We start from the raw sequence: 22,474 nt of genomic DNA, 5'->3' as shown, positions 1-22,474 counted from the left end.
CTGGGTTAGCACTCAGCGCTCCCAAAGGGAAAGTGCCCGTGAGCCGCAGCCTGCGCCGCCCCCCCCCCCCCGCCCCATTCCGCCCTCGGCTTGGCGGCCTCGTGTTCTGTGTTGCTCAAGGCCCTTTTATGTCTGAGGGCAGCTGACCAGCCGCACCAGCAGGCCGGCCGGGACTAGTCACTCCACGTGCCAGCACCTTGGATTCCTCATCTTTACAACCGGAGGCACAGACTAGCTGTGAAAGACCTTGGGAGCTCAGCACCCTAGACAGTGAGACTTCCTTACAAACACATTACAAAGAGCTCATAAATCCAAGTTCTTCTTTCTGTGTCTTAGCGAGTCAGTTGATCCCATTTTGCAGGGAATGTCAAGTCACCTGCTTGAGATAGACAGGGCCATTGACTGGATGTTTAGTTGCAAATTCTAATTACAAAAGGATTTACATTTTATAGAAAAACACTTTTTTGTTTTATTTAATATTCATTTAATTGGTCATATATAGCTAAATAGTGAAGGATAAACTAGGACATGATTTCATTTGGTTTATTCTTTCCTAGATGAAGAAGCAAACCCTGAAATCTCTGATTATTAAACTCAGCAAAGAAAACTCTCTCATAACACAGTTTACAAGCTTTGTGGCCGTTGAGAAAAGGGTATGTATTGTTGTTAATTTGTGGATATTTTATTATTATCCATGTTATAATTACACACCAAGAAAGTGACTCTTGCTCTCATTGTCACTGACAGCACCCACGTCTGTGAAGAGCAGGAAGGGCGAAGGGCTTGCCGTGAACGCTCGAGGAGTTACGTGTTATTAGTTTACTGTTATAATTAAATTAGCACACATGTATGTGTACTTTAAGATATACTACACTTTTGTTACATTTTTGGCATTTCTCATCTTTATTAATCCATGACCCTCAAAAAATAGAAAAGGCCTGGGCCCCCCTTGCCCTCTGAAAGGCCCTTTCTCCTTTGCAGTTTGAGGAGAGAATCTACCAAGGCCCTGAGTGCAGTGCTTCCCCGGGGGGTGCTCTGTGAAGAGGACCCCCACCCCAGCCTGTCCAACTTCTCTGCCCAGGATGCCCAATCCAGTCTGACCCCCAAACATACTCCAAACCAGACATTCACGAGCCTTCAGAATCTGTAATAATAATTTAATTTGATAATGTCTGTTTTGTTTTTACCCAATTGTGATTCTATATATAGGATGGTAACGAGTCACCTTCTCCTAATATCCCAAATATTTTGAAACTTATTGCCGAAGAAGACGTAGATTTTCTGCCGTACATGAGCTGGCAGGGGGAGCAGCCAGATGTCCACATGACACAGGTGAACGTTAATTACCAAATCAGCTGATAACTGTGTTCTCATATTTTACTAAAATAGCACCCTTTTTATTTGTATGCATAAACTGTTGTCTCCCTGATGATGGAAATTTTTGCACATTTATAAAAATGCTGCTACACGACCGGGAAAGTCACTGTTTACAAATGTAGCTGTAAAGTACAGAAAGGGAGCAACTGTGGTTATAGACAAACTGTGCTGCAGGAAGCTGGAGTCCTTTTCTCTGAGATAATCAGTTCATCCTGAAAGTAGTGATAAAAGTCCTGTCTAATCATCTAAGTTCACCATCAATATTTCTTTAAAGTTTATAGTGCTTTATACTGAGGCCTTTGTAGCTGGAAACATAATAGAAATTGAGATGCATATACAAAAGCAAAGGAACAGAACAGTGCTAGTAAGACTCTAAGGTATCCAGGTTAGAGAAGTAAAATCGCCAAAACTTAGGAATTTAGAATACAAGAGAAAAAATTGTGAAGAGAGGAATTTGGGGAAAATATAATATATGCAACATTCATTTTCTTTGATCCATTTTGATGTTATTATGTTAGTGAACAATAAAAAAACCCATTCGATGTCATTTGCTTCGCTCATAAAATCACATTTAGTGTGTCTTGAGGTGGTGAATAACAGTTTCCTCAAATCCCTCATGCAGAATTTCTGTGCGTTCTATTTTACAGTTGTCTTTAAAGAATAAGCCTTTAAAGTTGATAAAGCTTCAGAAAATCACGTTTCCACCCCCTTTCTGGGTCCACCTCCTGAGTCACATAGCTCCGGTCAGGTGGACAGGGAGCTGTAGCTGCCGAAGGATGGACACACGGCAAGCCGCGCACAGCTCTCCTGGAGGGAGCTCAGGCGCACACAAGCCCAGACTATGCTGAAGAGCCAGCAGCAAGAGGCCTCTGAATGGTGTTTCCAAAAATTGAAAGAGATTTAGGCACATGATAAATAAAATCCAAAGACACTGAATAACTGAGGAAAACTTCTGCGACAGAGGCTGGCAAACTTTCTTAGTGTGTCAAGGGCTCCCGTGAATTGAGAAATAGACCAGTAATCCCAGGAAAGAAGCAGGCAAAGGGTTTGATCATATATAAGGAAATATTATGGCTCTAAACATAGGAAAAGATGCTCAACCTCGTTGTTGCTAAGAGAAATGCAGAATAAAACTGCAGTAAGATTCTGCTCTTTTATCTGTCAGGTTGGCAAAGATCAAAAAAGGTAGATAATTGAAAGTCAGTAAAACACAGTGGTAAGAACACAGGTGCTGGGGCCAGACTGCTTGGGTTTTAACTGCAGCCCCCTCAGCGGGCCAGGGGACCTACCTTCTCTGCGCACGTGCTCCAGAGTGGGGGTGGTAAGGACACCCACCCCATAGCATGGTGGGGATCTGCGCCTGCAAGGCCTTAGGGCCGACTGGCTCGTGGCATGCATTGAGTGACTGTTAGCGGTCACCGCTGTCAGCAAGGGTGTCGGAGACAGCAGGCAGCCCTACCGCTGCAGACGGGTGGGCAGGAGCAGTGTGTGCTCTGCGGGGCAGCCTGGCCGCACCCATGCAGTTGCGCAAGTGCTGTTGCGGGCAGAGTCCCTAGGGTACAGTATGCAAGGAAAGCAAGGCAGGGAGCAGAGTGAGTAACGTGCTACTATGTGAAAACAAAAATGAAAGAATGTACATTTATTTGGTTATTTGTTCATTTTCTTGTTTTGAAATTTCTGCATGTTTACACTGTGGTGAGAGAGAGTAGACCTGGTGAGAGAGCCTGTGTCCAGCGAGGACTCTGGGTGACCAGGAGGGATTGGGGGGCTTGATTTGCTATGACGTCCCCTTTCGTATATTTCGAATCTTGTACCACAGGCATGGATTGCCCACTCAAAATATAAATGTTTAAAAAAAAAAGTGTTGCAGGAGTCCAATAAGAGCAGAAGGGGTGTGGGCTTATCCTGTCTGCGAGTTTAGCCAGACTCAGGGCAGCCTGTGGCCTTGCTGGAGCCAGTGAAGTGTTGGCCGCATCTGCCTGAGGCCACGGTGTTGTTCTGGGGCTTCACGGTCCCACGTCAGGGATTTTCAGAGGAAAGCAAAGGACAGAGCTGAGGGCAGTGACCCTGTGCTCTCTCTGTTGCTGCAGCAAGGGGCCAGATGAGTACCATGTTTGGTTCTTTTTGTTTTGTTTTGTTTTAATGTTCCTGTTCTACTTTTATTTATTTTTTATTTATTTTTTGGCTGTGTTGGGTCTTCATTGCTGCGCATGGTCTTTCTTTAGTTGTGGCAACTGGGGGCTACTCTTCACTGTGGTGCATGGGCTTCTCATTGTGGTGGCTTCTCTTGTTGCAGAGCATGGGCTCTAGGCAAGCAGGCTTCAGTAGTTGCAGCACTCGGGCTCAGTAGTTGTGGTGTATGGGCTTAGCTGCTCTGCAGCATGTGGATCTTCCCAGGCCAGGGATCAAACCTGTGTCCTCTGCATTGGCAGGTAGATTCTTAACCACTGTGCCACCAGGGAAGTCCTGAGTACCATGTTTTGAAACTGTCTGATATACAACAAAGAATCAGCTGTTATCCTTTAAACAAGAAAGTTGTATTGTCAAAATGGGTCCTGGGAAATATATATTTCTTTCAAATATGTGTCAAACACACAGAAAAGGTCTGGAGAGATATACGACAAACAGATATTGGATATGAGATTCTGTGTGATTTTTTTCTTCTTGCCATCCACCTATATTTTCTAATTTTATCATCATGCATGTGTATTGTTTATAAATTTTTTAAGTTTATTTTCAGAAGAAATTTTTTTTTAATTTATTTGGTTGCTCCGGGTCTTAGTTGTGGCAGGCAGGCTCCTTAGTTGCAACTCTGGGCCTCCTTAGTTATGGCTCACAGGGCTCCATAGTTGCAGCATGTGGACTCTTAGTTGTGGCATGCATGTGGGATCTAGTTCCCTGGCCAGGGATTGAACCCAGGCCCCCAGCATTGGGAACACAGAGTCTTAACCACTGTGCCACCAGGGAAGTCCCCAAAATTGGTTTTAAATCCCTTTGGGTTTTACCACAGTGTGATCATGAATTATTTCATACTAATTTTGCAAATACTTTGAACCTTGATACTCCCAGATCCAAACACATAAGATAAAAAAATTACAAATTACAAAATTACAAATTAAATTGATGACTTGGTCATTTATTTTATTTTAGCCAAAATAATTTTTCTGAATGAACCATCTAATTTAGCAAAAATATGGAAGCCTCGATTCTCCCTCAGGATTTACTTTACTCACTAAAATGTGAAGAGTAAACAATCCACTTGGAATTGTTTCAGTTCGGGTCAGTGACAGGAAGCAGGAGCGCTCAGAAGGAGAGCTCTGGGACGGCCCTGGCTCTGCCCTCCTGGCTTGCACTCAGGGAGCCTCAGTGTCCTTATTTATTAGATGGTCCCTCACTGGTGCTCAACACCTTTCCTCTTACAACACATATGAGGGACGGGGCTCCCGCTCACGCCCGAGGAGGGTGGGGCAGGCACCTCGATTCAGGCACAGTTCCTTGTACACTCCCCCATCCACTCCTTTCCTTCTCACTCATGGAAGCTCATTGAAAACACATAAGAGGCAGAGATTTTATAAAAAATAATAACTGATCTAATCTTTAAAGTAAATAATTTTAAAAAGTCAATGCTTTAACTGTTATTAGCAACAAACTCAGTTCTGGAACTGTGGTTAGAAGCCTGCACCCTCCCAATTTCAGCATTTCTCTCTGAAGAGCCAGCGTGGTCCCTTAGTATATGATGACAGTTAAGCCTAACTGAAGATTGTGAACTTGAAGGGAAAGAGGAGGAAAGTGAGAAACTTTGGTTACTCCTCTACAGCCTACACAAAAGCTGCACTGGCAGAATCTGTCTGATATAACTATCTTGGAACTCTGGGGTCTATTGAAGGCTTGCAGCATCCAGGGGAAGGCTTTGACTGGTAAATTGTGGTTAATTTCAGTCAAATTCAGCTCTTAGCACAATAGCAGCTACCAATCCCCTTCCACAGCCATGTAGCAGGGAGTATACACATGTTCCTGGAGCATCTTGTACACAGCTTGTAGGAGCTAGGGTGGGCAAAAGGACCCTGTCCTCAAATAGTGGGGATCTGTTCTCTGATCACAGAGGTGCAGGCAAAGACACAGGTGGACTTTTTTCTTGCACCTTCCTCTACTGTTACAAGCCCCTCCCCGCTGTAGCTGAAGTGACTTCCAGGAGGCCTGCACCTTTTTTCCCCCTTCATTTTTTGCTGCGCCCCTTTTGGAGCCAGATATTAAAGCCTAGGACATTCCAAAACAACTGCCTATATGGGGAAAATTAGAAAGTGACTGCACATGCCCAAGAATAGGCTGAGAAAAGACCTAAGAAGACATTAAGCTTACATTTCAGGCTGTTCCTCAGCACAGAGACAGCCTACAACACTCACAGAAAATAAAAACAATAACAAAAATACAGCAAACCCTGGGAAAGGGAATTACCACAGTATTAGGTTAAAATGTCCAGTGTTCAGCAGAAAGTCACAAGCACACAAGGAAACAGGAGAGTAATTCTCCAATCAACAGAAATTGTCCCTGAAAAAGGCTTAATGGCAGACATATTAAAGACTTTTAAAAAACGGTCTCAAAGATTCTCAGAGAACATGTGGCGGGACTTCACTGGTGGTCCAGTGGTAAAGAATCCACCTTCTAATGCAGGGGACTCGGGTTCAATCCCCGGTCAGGGAACTAAGATTCCACATGCCACAGGGCAACTAAGCCTTCATGCCACAGCTACAGAGCTCTCACACCTCAACTAGAGAGCCCACGTACCACAAACTACAGAGCCCACATGCTCTGGAACACATGCACCACAACTACAGCGCCCATGCACCCTGGAGCCTGCATGCCACAAGTAGAGAAGAGAAAACGCTCACGCCACAACTAGAGAGAAGCCTGCATGCTGCAACGAAGAGCCCACATGCTTCAATGGGGATCCTGTGTACCACAACTAAGACCCAGCACAGCCAAAAATAAATAAATAAATAAGAACATGTGGAGAAAGTCAAGAAAACAATGTGTGAACAAACTGGAAGTATCAACAAAGAGATAAAAGACGTTAGAAGAGGAGATAGGATCAAGATGGCGGAGTAGGAGGACGTGCGCTCACTCCCTCTTGCAAGAGCACCAGAATTACAACTAACTGCTGAACAATCATCAACAGAAAGACACTGGAACTAACCAAAAAAGACACCCCACATCCAGAGACAAAGGAGAAGCTGCAATGAGACAGTAGGAGGGGTGCAATCACGTTAAAATCAAATCCCATAAATGCTGGGCGGGTGACTCTCAAACTGGAGAGCAGGTATACTGCAGAAGTCCACCCACTAAAGTGAGGGTCCTGAGCTCCACGTCAGGCTTCCCAACCTGGGAGTCCAGCAATGGGAGGAGGAATCCCCAGAGAATCAGACTTTGAAAGCCAGCAGGACTTGATTGCAGGACCTCCACAGGACTGGTGGAAAGAGAGACTCCACTCTTGGAGGGCACACAAAATAGTGTGCTCACCAGGACCCAGGGGGAAGGTGCAGTGACCCCATAGGCGACTGAACCAGACTACCTGCTGGTGTTGGGGGTTTGCCTGCAGAGGTGGGGGCAGCTGTGGCTCACTGAGGAGACGGGGGCACTGGTGGCAGGGTTTCTGGGAAGTGCTCATTGGTGTGAGCCCTCCCAGAGTCCACCATTAGCCCCACCAAAGAGCCTGTAAGCTCCAGTGCTGGGTTGCCTCAGGCCAAACGACCACCAGGGTGGGAACACAGCCCCACCCATTGGCAGACAAGCAGATTAAAGTTTTACTGAGCTCCACCCACCCAGCCCTACCCACCATCAGTCCCTCCCATAAGGAAGCACCCACAAGCCTCCTAGATAGCTTCCTCCACAAGAGGGCAGACACCAGTATCAGCAGTATTTCATCTTGTGGAACTGAAAACCACAGCCACAGAAAGAGAGAGAAAATGAAAAAGCAGAGGACTTTGTACCAGATGAAGGGACAGGATAAAGCCCCAGAAAAACAACTAAATGAAGAGGAGATAGGCACCCGTACAGAAAAAGAATTCAGAATAATGGTGAAGATGATCCAGGACTTTGAAAAAAGACTGGATGCAAAGATCAAAAAGATTACCAAAGACCTAGAAGAATAAAAGAGCAAACAAACAGAGATATGCAACACAATAACTGGAATGAAAAATACACTAGAAGGAACCAATAGCAGATTAACTGAAGCAGAAGGGCGAATAAGTGACCTGGAAGACAGAATGGTGATCATCACTGATGCGGAAAAGAATAAAGAAAAAAGAATGAAAAGAACTGAAGACAGCCTAAGAGACCTCTGGGACAATGTTAATCGCACCAACATTTGCATTATAGGGGTCCCAGAAAGAGAAGAGAGAGAGAAAGGACCTGAGAAAATACTGGAAGAGATTATAGTTGAAAACTTCCCTAACATGGGAAAGGAAACAGCTACCCAAGTCCAGGAAGCTCAGAGAGTCCCAGGCAGGATAAACCCAAGGAGAAACACGCCAAGACATACAGTAGTCAAATTGACAAACATTAAAGACAGAGAAAAGTTATTAAAAGCAACAAGGGAAAAATGACAAATAACATACAAGGGAACTCCCATCAGGGTAACAGCTGATTTCTCAGCAGAAACTCTGCAAGCCAGAAGGGAGTGGCATGATATATTTAAAGTGATGAAAGGGAAGAACCTACAACCAAGAATACTCTGCCCAGCAAGGATCTCATTCAGATTCGACGGAGAAATCAAAAGCTTTACAGACAAGCAACAGCTAAGAGAATTCAGCACCACCGAACCAGCCTTACACCAAATGCTAAAGGAACTTCTCTAAGCGGGAAACATAAGAGAAGAAAAGGACCTACAAAGACAACAACAAAACAATTAAGAAAATGGTACCAGGAACATACATATCAATAATTACCTTGAATGTAAATGGACTAAATGCACCAACCAAAAGACGCAGACTGGCTGAATGGATACAAAAACAAGGCCCATATATATGCTGTCTACAAGAGACCCACTTCAGACCTAGGGACACATACAGACTGAAAGTGAGAGGATGGAAAAAGATATTCCATGCAAATGGAAATCAAAAGAAAGCTGGAGTAGCGATACTCATATCAGATAAAATAGACATTAAAATAATGTTACAAGAGACAAGAAAGGACATTACATAAAGATCAAGGGATCCATCCAAGAAGAGGAGATAACAATTATAAATATATATGCACCCAATATAGGAGCACCTCAATACATAAGGCAAATGCTAACAGCTATGAAAGAGGAAATCGACAGGAACACAATTGTAGTGGGGGACTTTAACACCCCACTTTGCCAATGGACAGATCACCCAGATAGAAAATTAATAAGGAAACACAAGCTTTAAATGACACAATAAATAAGCTTGATTTAATAGATATCTATAGGACATTACATCCAAAAACAGCAGATTACATGTTCTTCTCCAGTGCACATGAAACATTCTCCAGGGTAGATCACATTTGGGGTCATAAATCAAGCCTTGGTAAATTCAAGAAAATTGAAATCATACCAAGTATCTTTTCCGACCACAACGCTATGAGATTAGAAATCAATTACAGGAAAAAAACTGTAAAAAACACAAACACATGGAGGATAAACAATACGCTAATAAATAACAGAGATCACTGAAGAAATCAAAGAGGAAATCAAAAAATAGCTAGAGACAAATGACAATGAAAACACAACAATCCAAAACCTATGGGATGCAGCAAAGGCAGTTCTAAGAGGGAAGTTTATAGCAATACAATCCTACATCAAGAAACAAGAAAAATCCCAAATAAACAATCTAACCTCACACCTGAAGAAACTAGAGAAAGAAGAGCAAACAAAACCCAAAGTTAGTAGATAAACGGGTATTTGTAGAGACATGGATGATCCTAGAGACTGTCATACAGAGTGAAGTGAGTCAGAAAGAGAAAAACAAATATCGTATATTAACATATATATGTGGACTATAGAAAAATGGTACAAATCAACTGGTTTGCAAGGCAGAAATAGAGACACAGATGTAGGGAACAAACATATGGACACCAAGTGGAGAAAGCGAGGAGAGTTGCAGGGAAATGAATTGGGAGATTGGGATACCAGATTGTACAATCTAAATATATGCTGTTTATTGCCTGTGAACTGTACCTCAATAAAAGTTCCTTTAAAAAAAAAAAAAAAAAAAGACGTTAGAAGAAACCAAAAAGAAATTGTGGAGCGAAAAAGTATAATAACTAAAATGAGAAATTCACTAGAGGGATTCAAAGGCAGATTTGAGTAGGCAGAAGAAAGAACAGTGAACTTGAAGACTAAAACAACAGAAGACTTAACATTGTTAAAATGTCAGTATGACCAAAAGCTATCTACAGATTCAATGCAATCTCTATTGACATCTCAGTGACCTTTTTTTGCAGAAATAGAAAAGCCGATTCTAAAATTCACATGGAATCAAAAGGGACCCCAAATAGCCAAAAAAATCTTGGAAAAGAAGAACAAAACTGGAGGATGCACACTTCCTGGTTTTAAAACTTACTCCAAAGCTACAGTAATCAAAAGTGTGATAGTGACATAAAATCAGACTTATAAACCAATGAGATAGAATAGAAAGCACAGAAATAAACCCACCTGTACAGAGTCAGATGTTTTTTAAGAAGTGTGCCAAGACCTTTCAGTGGAGAAAAGACAGTCTTTTCAACAAATAATGTTGGAAAAACCAGTGATTCATATGCAAAAGAATGAAGCTGGACCCTTACCTAAGCCCATATACAAAAATTAACTCAAAATGGATCAAGGACCTAAATATAAGACCAAAAAAAAAAAAATTATAGAAGAAAACATAGGGGACTTCCCTGGTCATCCAGTGGTTAAGACTCCACACTCCCAATGCTGGGGGCCTGGGTTCGATCCCTGGTCAGGGAACTAGATCCCACATGCTGCAACTAAAAGATCCTGCATGCCATGACTAAAGATCCTGCATGCCGCAGCTAAGACCTGGCACAGCCAAATAAATAAATAAATAAATAAATAAAAGAAGAAAACCTAAGACCAAAGCTTCACCACACTGGATTTGGCAGTGATTTCTTGGATACGACATCAAAGGCACAGGTAACAAAGGAAAAGATAGGCAAATTGGACTTCATGAAAATTAAAAATTTTGTTCATCAAAAGACAATAACTACAGAATAAAAAGACAACCCACAGAATGGGAGAAAAAATTTGAAAATTATATGTCCAATAAGGAATTAATGTCCAGAATATATAAGAACTCCTAAAACTCAACAATAACAAAAGAAATAACCCCATTCAAAAATGAGCAAAGTGGGCTTCCCTGGTGGCACAGTGGTGAAGAATCTGCCTCCCAATGCAGGGGACATGGGTTCAATCCCTGGCCCAGGAGGATCCCACATGCTGCAGAGCAACTAAGCCCAAGAGCCACAACTACTAAGCCCACATGCGTAGAGCCCATGCTCCACAGCAAGAGAAGCCACTGCATGAGAAGCCTGCGCACTGCAATGAAGAGGAGCCCCTATCATCAAAACTAGAGAAAGCCCGCCTGCAGCAACGAAGACCCAATGCAACCCAAAATAAAAATAAATAAATTTTTTAAAAAATCTTTTAAAAAAATGAACAAAGGACTTGAACAGACATTTCTCCAAAGAAGATACATGAATGGCCAAATAGGCACATGAAAAGATGCTCAACATCACTAATTATTAGTGAAATACAAATCAAAGCTATAATGAAATACCACCTAACATCCATTAGGATGGCAACATCAAAACAAAACAAAACAACCCAGTAAACAACAAGTGTTGCTGAGGATATGGAGAGGTTAGAACTCTTGTGCACTGTTGGGGGAAACGTCAAATGGTAACTTTACAGCTCAGCTGTGGTGATTTTTCCACAACTGCTGTGGAAAACGATATGGTAATTCCTCAAAAACTTAAAAACAGAATTACTATATGACCTAGCAATTCTGCTTGAGGGTGTATACCCAGAATAAGTGACAGCAGAGTCTCGAAGAGATATTTGTATATATGTGTTCACAGCAGCATTATTCACAATAGCTAAAACATGGAGGCATCTTAAGTGCCTGTCAGTGGGTGAATGGCTACGTAGAATGTGGTGCAGACCCTCAGTGGATTATTCAGCGACAACATGGATGAACCTGGAGGACATTAGGCCAGTCACAAAACGACAAATATGGTGTGAGCCCACTTATATGAGGTGTTTAGAGTAGTCACAATGGTGACTTGAGACAGAAAGTAGAATGGTGGTTGTCAGGGACTGGGGGGACGGGAGAATAGGAAGTTATTGGTTAATAGGAATAGATTTTCAGTTTCAGAAGATAAGAAGAGTTAGGGGCATGGATGGTGGTGATGGCTGTACAACAATGTGAATGTATTGAATACCACTGAACTGTTCACTTAAAAATGGTTAAGATGGTAAGTTATATGTTATGTGTACTTTACCACAGTTTAAAAAAGGGAAAAAAGTGAAGGTGAAATAAAAAACCCTTTCAGAAATACAAAATCTGAAAGAGTTTATCGGTACAAGACCTTCACTATAGTTAATGTTTAATAGTAAATGTTTCCTTCTGAGTAAAACCCTTGGAAGGAAAATGATAACCAGATGGAAACCCTACACAAAGAACCAGAGCTACACAAAGAAGAGCATTGGAAGTGGGAACTCTAAATATAAACTGGTTTTTTCTTATTCTTTAAATGTCTTTAAAATATAATTGCCTTTAAAGCAAAAATAATAATAATATATTGTAGGAGTCAAAGCAAACGTAGAAGTAAAATGTATTATGGCAGAAGGCAAGGAGAGGGGAAGTATTATTTTTTTAAGGACCTTATTCTGTATGTGAAGTGGTATAGTATTACTTCAAGTTGGGTATCCATGAGTTAAGGGTGTATATTATAAACCTTAAAGCAACCACTTTAAAAAGAAAAAAATAACCAGTGGCATAGCTAATAACCTAACAAAGACTAAAATATAGTCATAAAAAACACTCATCTAAGAAAGGGTAGGAAAAGAAGAAAAAGAGAAGAACAAATAGGACAGATACAAAATGATTAATCTGATGGTAGGTTTTAATCTAACTATATTGATAATCACATTAAATGTAAGTGGTGTAAACACTCCAATTAAAAAGCAGACATTGGGACTTCCCTGGTGGGGCAGTGGTTAAGAATCTGCCTGCCAATGCAGGGAACGTGGGTTCAATCCCTGCTCCAGGAAGATCCCAAATGCCTTGGAGCCCATGTGCTCCAACTACTGAGCCTGTGCTCAAGAGCTTGTGAGCCACAACTACTGAAGCCTGCATGCCTAGAGCCCGTGCTCTGCAACAGGAGAAGCCACCGCAACGAGGAGCCCATGCACCACAACAAAGAGGAGCCCCCACTCTCTGCAACTAGAGAAAAGCCCGTGCACAGCAATGAAAACCCAATGCAGCCGATAAATAAATAAAAAAAAAAAAAAAAAAAAAAGCCAGTGACCTCCGTCTTTTTTTTTTTTTTTTATAAAAAAAGCAGAGATTGTCAGATGGAATTAAAAAGTAAGACCCAGGATTTCCTTGGCAGTCCAGTGGTTAGGACTCTGTGCTTCCACTGCTGGAGACCCAGGGTCGATCCCTGGTCAGGGAACTAAGATCCTGCAAGCTGCATGGTGCAGCCAAAATAAATAAATAAATAAAACAAAAGACAATTTTTTAAACTAAAAATAAAAAAAATTGTTTAAGTAAGATCAACCATATATGGACTATAAATTCATTTTAAATATAAGAAACTAAATGCATCAGAATGATGGGAAAATATTACTATACTCAAACTACAAACACAGAAAGAAGTGGAAGATAAAACCTAATATTTTTTTCATTGTAGATTTCAGAACAAACTAGAGAAACCTCTCTATGGTTTGTTTCATAATAATAAAGGGATTAATTGATCAAGAGGCCCCTACAGTCCTAAATGTTTGTTTACCTAGAAACAGCACTTCAAAAATACATGAAATAGAAACTTACAGAGCCAAAAGTAGAGACAGACAATCCACAATTAATATCAGATTTCAAGGCTCATTTCTTAATTATTATGGAACAAGTACACAAAATAGATATAGAAGACCTGAATAACATTATCAACCAAATCGACCTATGGATTTAACATCCCCCCCAACACAAGAGAGTACATATTCTTTTCAAGTGCACCCAGAGCATTTATCAAGATAGACCATCTTATGGGGCATTTAAAAAGTCTCCATACGTTAAGAGGATTGGATTTATACAAAGCAGTTATCTGAGCACAATGGAATTAAAATAGAAGTCAATAACAGTAAGATATCTGGAAAATCCCCCAAAGATTTGGAAGATAAACAACACACTTTAAATAAACCATGGGTCAAAGAAGGGATCAGAAGAGAAAGTAGAAAATATTTTGAACTGAATGAAAATGAAAACACAACAAAATTTGTGGGATAGTATTATAGCTGTGCTCAAAGGGAAATTTATAGTATTAAATGCTTATGTTAAAAAAAGTCTCAAAACAGTGACATAAGCTTTCAGGGTTTTTTTTTTAGTATTCTTCTTCTTCTTTTTATTATTATTATTATTTCTTTGGCTGCTCGGCATGTGGGATCTTAGTACCCCGACCAGAAATGAAACTGGCACCCCCTGCAGTGGCAGCTGGGAGTCTTAACCACTGGACTGGCAGGGAAGCCCCATAAGCTTCCACTTTAATATGATCAAATTAAATCTGAAGTAAGTAGAATAAAGGAACCGCTTGTGTACTCATTTCTGTTGCTGCCATAACAAATACCACAGACTGAGCCACATAAAACAAGATTTATTGGTTATCTCAGTTCTGTAGATCAGAGGTCTGATGGGCTCAGCCGGTTTCTCTGATCTGGGCTTCACAAGGCTGAGAATAAGGTGTCATCTGAGCTGCATTTCTTTCTGAAGGCTCTGGGGGTGAATTTAGGTTAATGGCAGTCCTACCCCATGCTCTCGTAAGGCTGTGGCCCCCATTTCCCTGTTGGCTGTCAGTTGTGGCCTTGTTCTCAGCTTCTAGATGCTGCTTAGATTCCCAGCTTCATGGTCTCCTTTCTCCGTCTTCACAACCAGCAACAGCAGCTCAAGTCCTTCTCACACTTCAAACCTCTGACTTCCCTTCTTCATCTCCCTTCTGCTTTCAAGGACTTGTGTGATTATATTGGGCCCACCTTGATAAACTTTTCTAAATTTTGTATGTAAATGTAAAGCTAGCTAAAACAACTTTGAAAGGGAAGAAGAGGTTGGAAGCCTTACACTATCTGATATCAAGACTTATAAAGCTACAGTAATTAGGAGAGTGTGGTATTGACATAAAATGGACATCTAGACCATTGGAATAGAGAGTCTAGAAATATATCCACACACATAGGGTCAATTTGACTTTCTACAAAAGTGCCAAGGCAATTCAATGGGGGAAAAATGATCTTTTCAACAAACAGTTCTAGAATAATTGGATAGCCATATACCAAAAAAACAAAACAAAACCCCTCTACCCTTAGCTCACACTGTCTAAAAAGATTGACTGGATTATTGACTTGAATGTAACAACTGAAACTAGAATATCTGGAAGAAAACAGAGGAGAAAATCTTAATGAATTAGGGTTAGTCAAAGGTTTCCTAAATAAAAAAAACAAACTATAAAAAAATTGGTGGATTGGACTTCATTAATATCAAAAACTTTTACTCTTCAGAAGACACTGCTAAGACAGTGAATGGGCAGACCACAGACCAGGAGAAAATGTTTGCAGAACATATCTGACAAATATGCTTATCTAAAATATATAAAGAAATCTTATAATTCAATAATAAGAAAACAACCTGATAAAACAATAAGCAAAAGATTTGAACAGACACTTCACCAAAGAAGATAGACAGATGGCAAACATGCAAATGAAAAGGTGCTCAGCCTGGTCAGTCACATAAGGAAATGCGGGTTGGAGCCACAGTGAGATACCTCCACACACCCACGAGAATGGCCTGGAAGGGAACACCCATACCACGTGGCCAGGGTGTGGCCCTGTGTAACGCTCACACGCTGCTTGTGGGGATGTAAAATGCTGCAACTGTTTTAGAAAAGTCTTTGACAGTTTCTTAAAGAGTTAAATACAAGGGTGAGTCAAAAATTATCCACACTCTGGCTGTAGAATTTGTGTTAATTAACTTTTAGAAAAGACAAATACAAATATTATTTTTGTATTATTTTTTGACATAATCTCCTTGCTTTTCAATACACTTTGTCCATCTGTCAACAAGCTCTTGTATTCCCTCATTAAAAAATGTTTTAGGCTGAGCTGCGAGCCATGAATGCACCGTCTTCACTTCTTCCTCAGAAGTGAATCTTCGTCCTTGTAGGGCTGCTTTCAGGGGACCAAACAGGTAAAAGTCCGATGGAACAAGATCAGGTCTATAAGGAGATGCTTTAACTCCTCAAAACGAAGTGTTTGCAGAGTGTCGACAGTGTGGGCAGCAGTGTGCAGGTGTGCATTGTCACGCAAGATCACAACGCCCTTGGATAGCCGTCCTCTGCATTTAATCCAAAGTTTAGGCTTCAGCTCTTCAATAAGCATCTCTATCCATTCATACACGTCTTTGCAACAAAACACTTTCTCCATACTGTGCACAGTCTTCAATAAATAATGGCACCAGGTACACCCTCAGACCACAACAAACGAATCACTGCACGCTGCTCTTCTTTTGTGAGAATGACAAGTGGGGCATCTGTTCTGCTTGCACCACAGTTGCAGATGAACTGATGTAACACATTCACACCTGCACAGCAGTGACTGGGGAGACAGTAGCCTTGACCAGAAAGCGCTGATAAGACAGTGCCGCCAACAGACGTTTTAATATAACTGGAGTGCGGATTATTTTTGACTCACCCTCGTATGTCGATTATACCCAAATCTATTTTGAAATGTTTCATTAGCTGTCACCAAATTGCCTCTATATAGGTTGTATCAGTTCACGCTTACATCAGCAGCACAGGAGTGGCCGTTACTCTGTTCCCTCTCTAACCCAGTGCATTATTCAAATTTTTGATCTTTGCAGATCCGATAGGTAAAAAGTTATTGTTGAAATTTTAATTTTCATTTCTTTCTTTATGAATGAAGAGGAGCATGTTTTCATATTCCTAAGAGCCCTACATATTCACCTTTTCTAGGTATTATCTGCTAATATCTTTTATCTTTTTTATTTGTGATATTAGTCATTTTCTTACTGATTTCAGGGAAATTATATATTAGGAAAATTAGTGCTTTATGATATAAGTTGCAAAAATTTGTTTCCCAGTTTGCCATTTGTATTTTGATGCTGTTTATCACCTTTTTGTCATGCATATATGTTAATGCAGTCAGATTTTTTAATCTTTGGGTTTCTTGCTTTTGTTTTGTACTGCTTTCTCTTTCACCATGCTTAGAAATAGCTTTCCTATTCAAATATTATGCTTTTTAAAAATTTCCCATTATTTATTTCTTCAAGTGATTTTATGGTTTCATGTTTACATTTAAATTTTCACCCAATAGGAATCTTTCCTGGTATAAGATAAGACGTATGGAAACAACTTTATTCTTTCCCAGATGGCTTCCCACTTTTCCCAACACCATTTATTGAATAATTCTTCTTTTTCTTGAATTGGTTTGAAATGCCATCTTTATCATCTGCTAAATCCCCACGTTTTAGGATCTGTTGCTGGACCATCTATTCTGCCACAAATCAGTCTGTTATAATTACTGTAATTTTATAAAATTCTGTGACGTCTGATGGATTTGGTGCATCACTTGCTCTTTTTCACTTTGCTCATCTAAGAAAAATTTAACTAGATTAGCATTATTTTTAAATATTATTTTGAAATGTGTCTTGTCATATGTTCTGCAATATTAATTATTTAAATGTACACTTGAGATTTGTCTGAATTGGGAAGGGACTACTTTTTTTAAAAACGCTCATTTACACTGATAAAATTAAAAGCTGATTATTTCCAAAATATCTCAAGCACTGGTAATTCATATAAAATTTGATTTTATGTACATGCATGTTTTTAAGAAATACTCTTTAAATTATATTCAAATAATAGTAGTGACATAACATCCCTCATTCCCTTTATGTTTTATACACTTTCATATTCTGATATAAAAGGCATATTAATGTAGTTACTTTAAAGCTTTTGACATTTTTTTCCATTTTCTCATTTTCTTAATATTGCTATAAAGCAGTATAAAAGACTGGAATAATTTATTCACTTTATCAGCTTATTTTAGGGCTACTTTAATGCTATGATATTGCTAATTGTCAAGCCTTGGGCAAGTCCCTTCTATGGTCCTCAGTTTCCTCTTGTGGAAAGTAAGAGGTGTTTAAAATTCCAAGATTCTAGGAACAAGGAGAGATTAAGACCTTTGGTGTATTTATCATTGCTCTTGTCTCCAGCTCTCAGACTCCACATCTATCAAGTAAGGGCATTGTACTTAAGTCATCTTGGATGTCTGCTCTTTTCAGTGCTCTGGGATGAGCAATTGCATGACTGATGAGAAGTGTGTCTGCTTGTCCTGTGCTTCCCTTACGCTGTCACTTTCCTTCTGCACAGGCTCTCTCAGCATCCTCAGAATGGAACAAAAAACTGAAATGGAAACGTCGGACCAAACGGAAATGTAGACCACCTAAGCGGGGAGTTTCTGAAGATTCTGACATGTTTAGCTTGGGTTCCCCACAATCTAACCTGGAAGTTTCTGAAGATTTTATCTTGGGTTCCCCACAATCTAACCTGAAAGATTCTGAAGATTTTATCTTGGGTTCCTCACAATCTAACCTGGAAGATTCTGGAGATTTGATCTCGTGTTCCCTACAGTCTAACCTGGGAGATTCTGAAGATTTTACCGAAGTTTCTGCACTGTCTGTTCTGGGAGCTTCTGAAGATTTTGAAACGGGCTACGTAGGTTCCCCGTTCAGAGAAGAATCTGAAACACTCAGTTTTGAAAGCGTGGGTGTGGAGGAGACATTGGGTTTAGATCAGATGGAGTCATTTCAACGAATAGGAGCTAAACCACTGTTTGCAGAAGCCGTTTCACAAACAAAGGCTGTTGGCAGTGTTTTTGCTGCCCACGGTTCCCACCATTTCCAAGCTGCTCCCTCTGTTGGTTCCGCTTCCCTCTGTCTTCCCAGCTTAGCTGCTTTGGGTTCTTCTGCTGGTCACAAACGGTTCTGTTCCTCTAAGAATGACCGAGGCCTCGAGACAGGCAGTTGTGCTGACGTTTCCCTTGAGAGGAGGTCTCCTCCCAGGCTGCCTCCCCAGGGCCCATGTTTGGGATTGGGTTCTGGTTCTGCTCTTTCAGGTACCTTGTTTAGCTCCAAATCACAGCCACCTCTAATTGACCAAAGTGATGCCACGCCCAACAGTGCTCGCCTTCCCTGTGGGGTGGGCTCTGGCCCACCCCAGCATCTTTATTTCCTTCCTCCTGGAGCTCCTCCCACTGGGCCACCCATGGGGTTTACCTTTTCTCCTCCTCCTCCTCCTCCTCCTCCTCCTCTTCCTGGAGGTTCTCTCATTCCTCCTCCTCCTCCTCTTCCTGGAGGTTCTCTCTGTCCTCCTCCTCCTCCTCCTCCTCCTCCTCTTCCTGGAGGTTCTTTCATTCCTCCCCTTCCTCCTCTTCCTGGAGGTTCTCTCTGTCCTCCTCCTCCTCCTCTTCCTCCTCTTCCTGGAGGTTCTTTCATTCCTCCCCCTCCTCCTCTTCCTGGAGGTTCTCTCTGTCCTCCTCCTCCTCCTCCTCCTCCTCTTCCTGGAGGTTCTTCCATTCCTCCCCCTCCTCCTCTTCCTGGAGGTTCTCTCTGTCCTCCTTCTCCTCCTCTTCCTCCTCTTCCTGGAGGTTCTCTCCCTCCTCCTCCTCCTCCTCCTGTTCTTGAAGGTTCTCTCCCTCCTCCTCCTCTTGCTGGAGGTTTTCTCTCTTGTCCTCCTCCTCCTCCTCCTCTTCCTGGAGGTTCTCTCCCTCCTCCTCCTCCTCCTCTTCTTCTTGGAGGTTCTCTCCCTCCCCCTCCTCCTCTTCCTGGAGCCCCTCCCCCTTGTCCACCCATGGGGTTTACCTTTTCTTCTCCTTCTCCTCCTCTTCCTCCTACTTCTCTTCCTCCTCTTCTTTCTCCTCTTCGTTCCTCTCCTCTTCCTTTTCCAAATATCCCAGCTCCTTTGAGCACCAGGTACAAGCTGCCAGTGGATCCATCTGGCCCTGCAGGCAGTGCCTTCGGGGATTTTCCTGCATTAAATTTGTCTGCCAGAACTCCATCATCACATCCTCTCCAGTGTGATTTTTTATTTCATGAATGTTCTTCTGAAACAGACGGCCTGGTCTACAGGAGGAGCTTTGTGCCTTCAACTGAACTCTTCAGGCTACAGACTGAGGTATCAGTCCTGTTTCTCCTTACGTCTGTGGCTAATTAGCTCCAGGGTTGAAAACAGCGCTACTCAAAGTAGCTAGTCATCGAACTGTTACTAGTCCACAGTGAGGTGCCGGACTTATTCCTGAACACAGCTTCTTTCACTGAGAAAGCTTCTTTTTAAAAAAGCCAATTGAACAAACAGTGAGCTTGGTGATGCCTGGTGTTTACCTGCCCATTTTTAACTGTTAGGCCAGAATATCATGGAAGTGAGTGTTAATATTCCTCAACTGAAGGTTAGCATCCCTGAACAGGTCATGGGTAAGACCTTAATTTCCTAGGTTCTAAAACTGATGCATTGCAGTTCACACCAATTTCACATTGTGAAGTAAAGCACAAGTGCTGTAAGTGTCCTCTAAATATTTTCTCATGAGGTCTTGGGAATATTACTCAACACGTAAGATTACATTAGGGATTATCATTCCATTTGCGACGCTAATAAACACTCTATAAATTTAGTTCTTGCACTGGTACTAAGACCCAATTTCATGTCTGTAATTTGCTTTGATGTAATGTAGTTCAGTATCTGTGTGAGTCCCAGCCGTACCACTGTGATTTGGGACAAATCAGACAGTCTTTCAGTCGTCCATGTGGTGGGAATAATAACAGTGTCTACCTCATGGAGTGGTAGACCTGCTGTCCAGCTTCCCGTACCTGAAGGCAGGTACACAAAAGCAATGCAGGACGCAGGGTCTATGGACCCTGGAGCCAGAAAGTTGGGGCTTAAATCCTGCTTCAGCTGCGGGTTAGATGTGTGACTTTGGACAAGTTGCGTAAGTTTTTGTACCTCAGTGTCCTCATCTGCAAAGTGGGTATAATGATAGTACCTCCATAAGAAGTGGCTGAGAAGTTTAAAAAACGGCACTTGGTACTAGTTCAGTGCTGGTTGGCACATTTGATCACTCCTGTTATTTCTGAAATTATGGCCATAGATACTTTAACCTGTGCACCTGCCTGTCCCTCGCCTTCCCCTCTGCTCCCTGTGTTAGTTCACCTGGGACCCGGAGTCTGTCTGCTTCAAGGTTAGGGTCTCCGCCAGCAGGCTTACAGCACTTTCATAAGCATGTGGTGAAGATCAGCCTTAAAGGCAAAGACGCTTAGCCTGAGTGGGCAGGGAGCATGAGCACAAGGAATATAGTTTTAAAGAGTGTGTTCAACATAATTTTATATTTAGTGGAAAATAGTCATTTTCATATTTCATCATAAGGACATTTTTAATGTTGAACAAAAGGAATCATGTTATTTAAAAGTTTGGAAAACGTTTCAAAACATTACTAGAAGAAAAAATGTATAATACTATCTTTTAAAATATCTACACATGAGTCTCTTTACTGGCTTACTACAAATGCCACCAGGTAATGTCCATAGTATTTATGAGAGTCCCAATAATACTATGTGTGTATATGAAGAACTTTGATTTTACAGTAATAAATGTCTTAATGCACTGAACTGAAAAAAATTAAAAACATATTATTCATCACATAACTGATTATGTGATGAAATTTTAATAATGTGGCTGAAATTTGTTTTCTTAATTTCATAGGATGGCTGCTGGAAACTTACGCGAGAACTGGGATTTATATTAAAACTTAATACAGATATTTTAAACAGATTTCTTGCACAAAAAGGCATTCGATCTCTAGGTACGTCACCATTTTTCTGTTTATTAAATGGAGTGCTCTTAAATGTTATCCTTTCTTTTGTGAACCAGTGTCCTAATATATTTGTTACATATGAAGGGGATTATATTTGTTAACCATCAAAGGTTGGGACTAGTTTCTAGTCATATCTTTACCATTAATTAGGTATTACCTGTGCAAATTTATTAGCATAAGGAGCAATGACTGTTGTAAAAAGATCCAAAATCTCAGTAACTTAACATGAAGATTTCTCTCATGCCCATATCACAGTCAAGTATCAGTTAGGTGGGAGTTCCACTGCACACAGTCATTGAGAGACCCAGGCTTCTTCCATACTGTGAGTCTACCATCATCAATATGTGTCTTTAAAATTACTCTGGTGAAGAGAAAAGAAGAAAAGGTTACTCTGGCATCATCTACCTGGTAGACAGGAGGGACAGAGAGAAGCTGGCAAGAACTGGTCCCAGAGACCCACCCAGCTACAGGTGGCAGGAAAATGCACTCCTGAATTGCACTAGACTAAAAGCAATGATGAAAACTTGCATGGGGGAGAGTTTCTAGTTCCTGGAATGAAAGAAGAGCCGACTAACTCCTGCCAATAACACTTACTAATGCTGGACAAAATATTTTAAAACCACTCTCTGAAGGCCTGGAATACAATCAATACCAAGCAGAAACACAAACCTTGAAAGAAGAGAAACAACCAAGGTGAGCTGCACATTTACCAGCTTTTCACCTGAAGGCACTTCTCAGTGCATGAGGCACATGGAGGTTAGAACAAAACAGGAAGTTTTCGTGGGATGCTAGCACAGGGGTCAGCCTTTGAGGCTGAGAGTGCCTGGAAATAAAGGTGAAAATCCTAAAAGGACGGGGCCACAGAACAGGGAGCTCTGAAATCTGCATTAAAAACTCCCTCAACTTTTGTTTTGGGATTGTGTGGTG

General features: G+C 41.3%; 1 protein-coding gene across 19 annotated transcripts in view; it reads left to right on the top strand.

Moving 5' to 3' along the window:
* Positions 1 to 22,474, top strand: part of PARP4 (poly(ADP-ribose) polymerase family member 4) — a 105,075-nt gene that overhangs the window by 65,005 nt on the left and 17,596 nt on the right. For 18 of the 19 annotated variants that reach the window (XM_057707097.1, XM_057707089.1, XM_057707094.1 and 15 more), the window contains 4 exons: positions 558 to 653; positions 1,210 to 1,332; positions 18,055 to 19,857; positions 21,436 to 21,535. In XM_057707097.1, the coding sequence (XP_057563080.1) occupies positions 558 to 653; positions 1,210 to 1,332; positions 18,055 to 19,857; positions 21,436 to 21,535 (2,122 nt within the window). Of the gene's footprint in view, positions 1 to 557; positions 654 to 747; positions 848 to 1,209; positions 1,334 to 18,054; positions 19,858 to 21,435; positions 21,536 to 22,474 lie in introns of those variants that run through there. The other variant, XM_057707103.1, reaches the window with a different exon arrangement.

Source organism: Hippopotamus amphibius, chromosome 14 (assembly GCF_030028045.1).
Source record: "Hippopotamus amphibius kiboko isolate mHipAmp2 chromosome 14, mHipAmp2.hap2, whole genome shotgun sequence".
Taxonomy (NCBI): Eukaryota; Metazoa; Chordata; class Mammalia; order Artiodactyla; family Hippopotamidae; genus Hippopotamus; species Hippopotamus amphibius.
The sequence above is the reverse complement of the archived record's forward strand: the minus strand, read 5'-3'. Positions and strand labels throughout refer to the sequence as shown.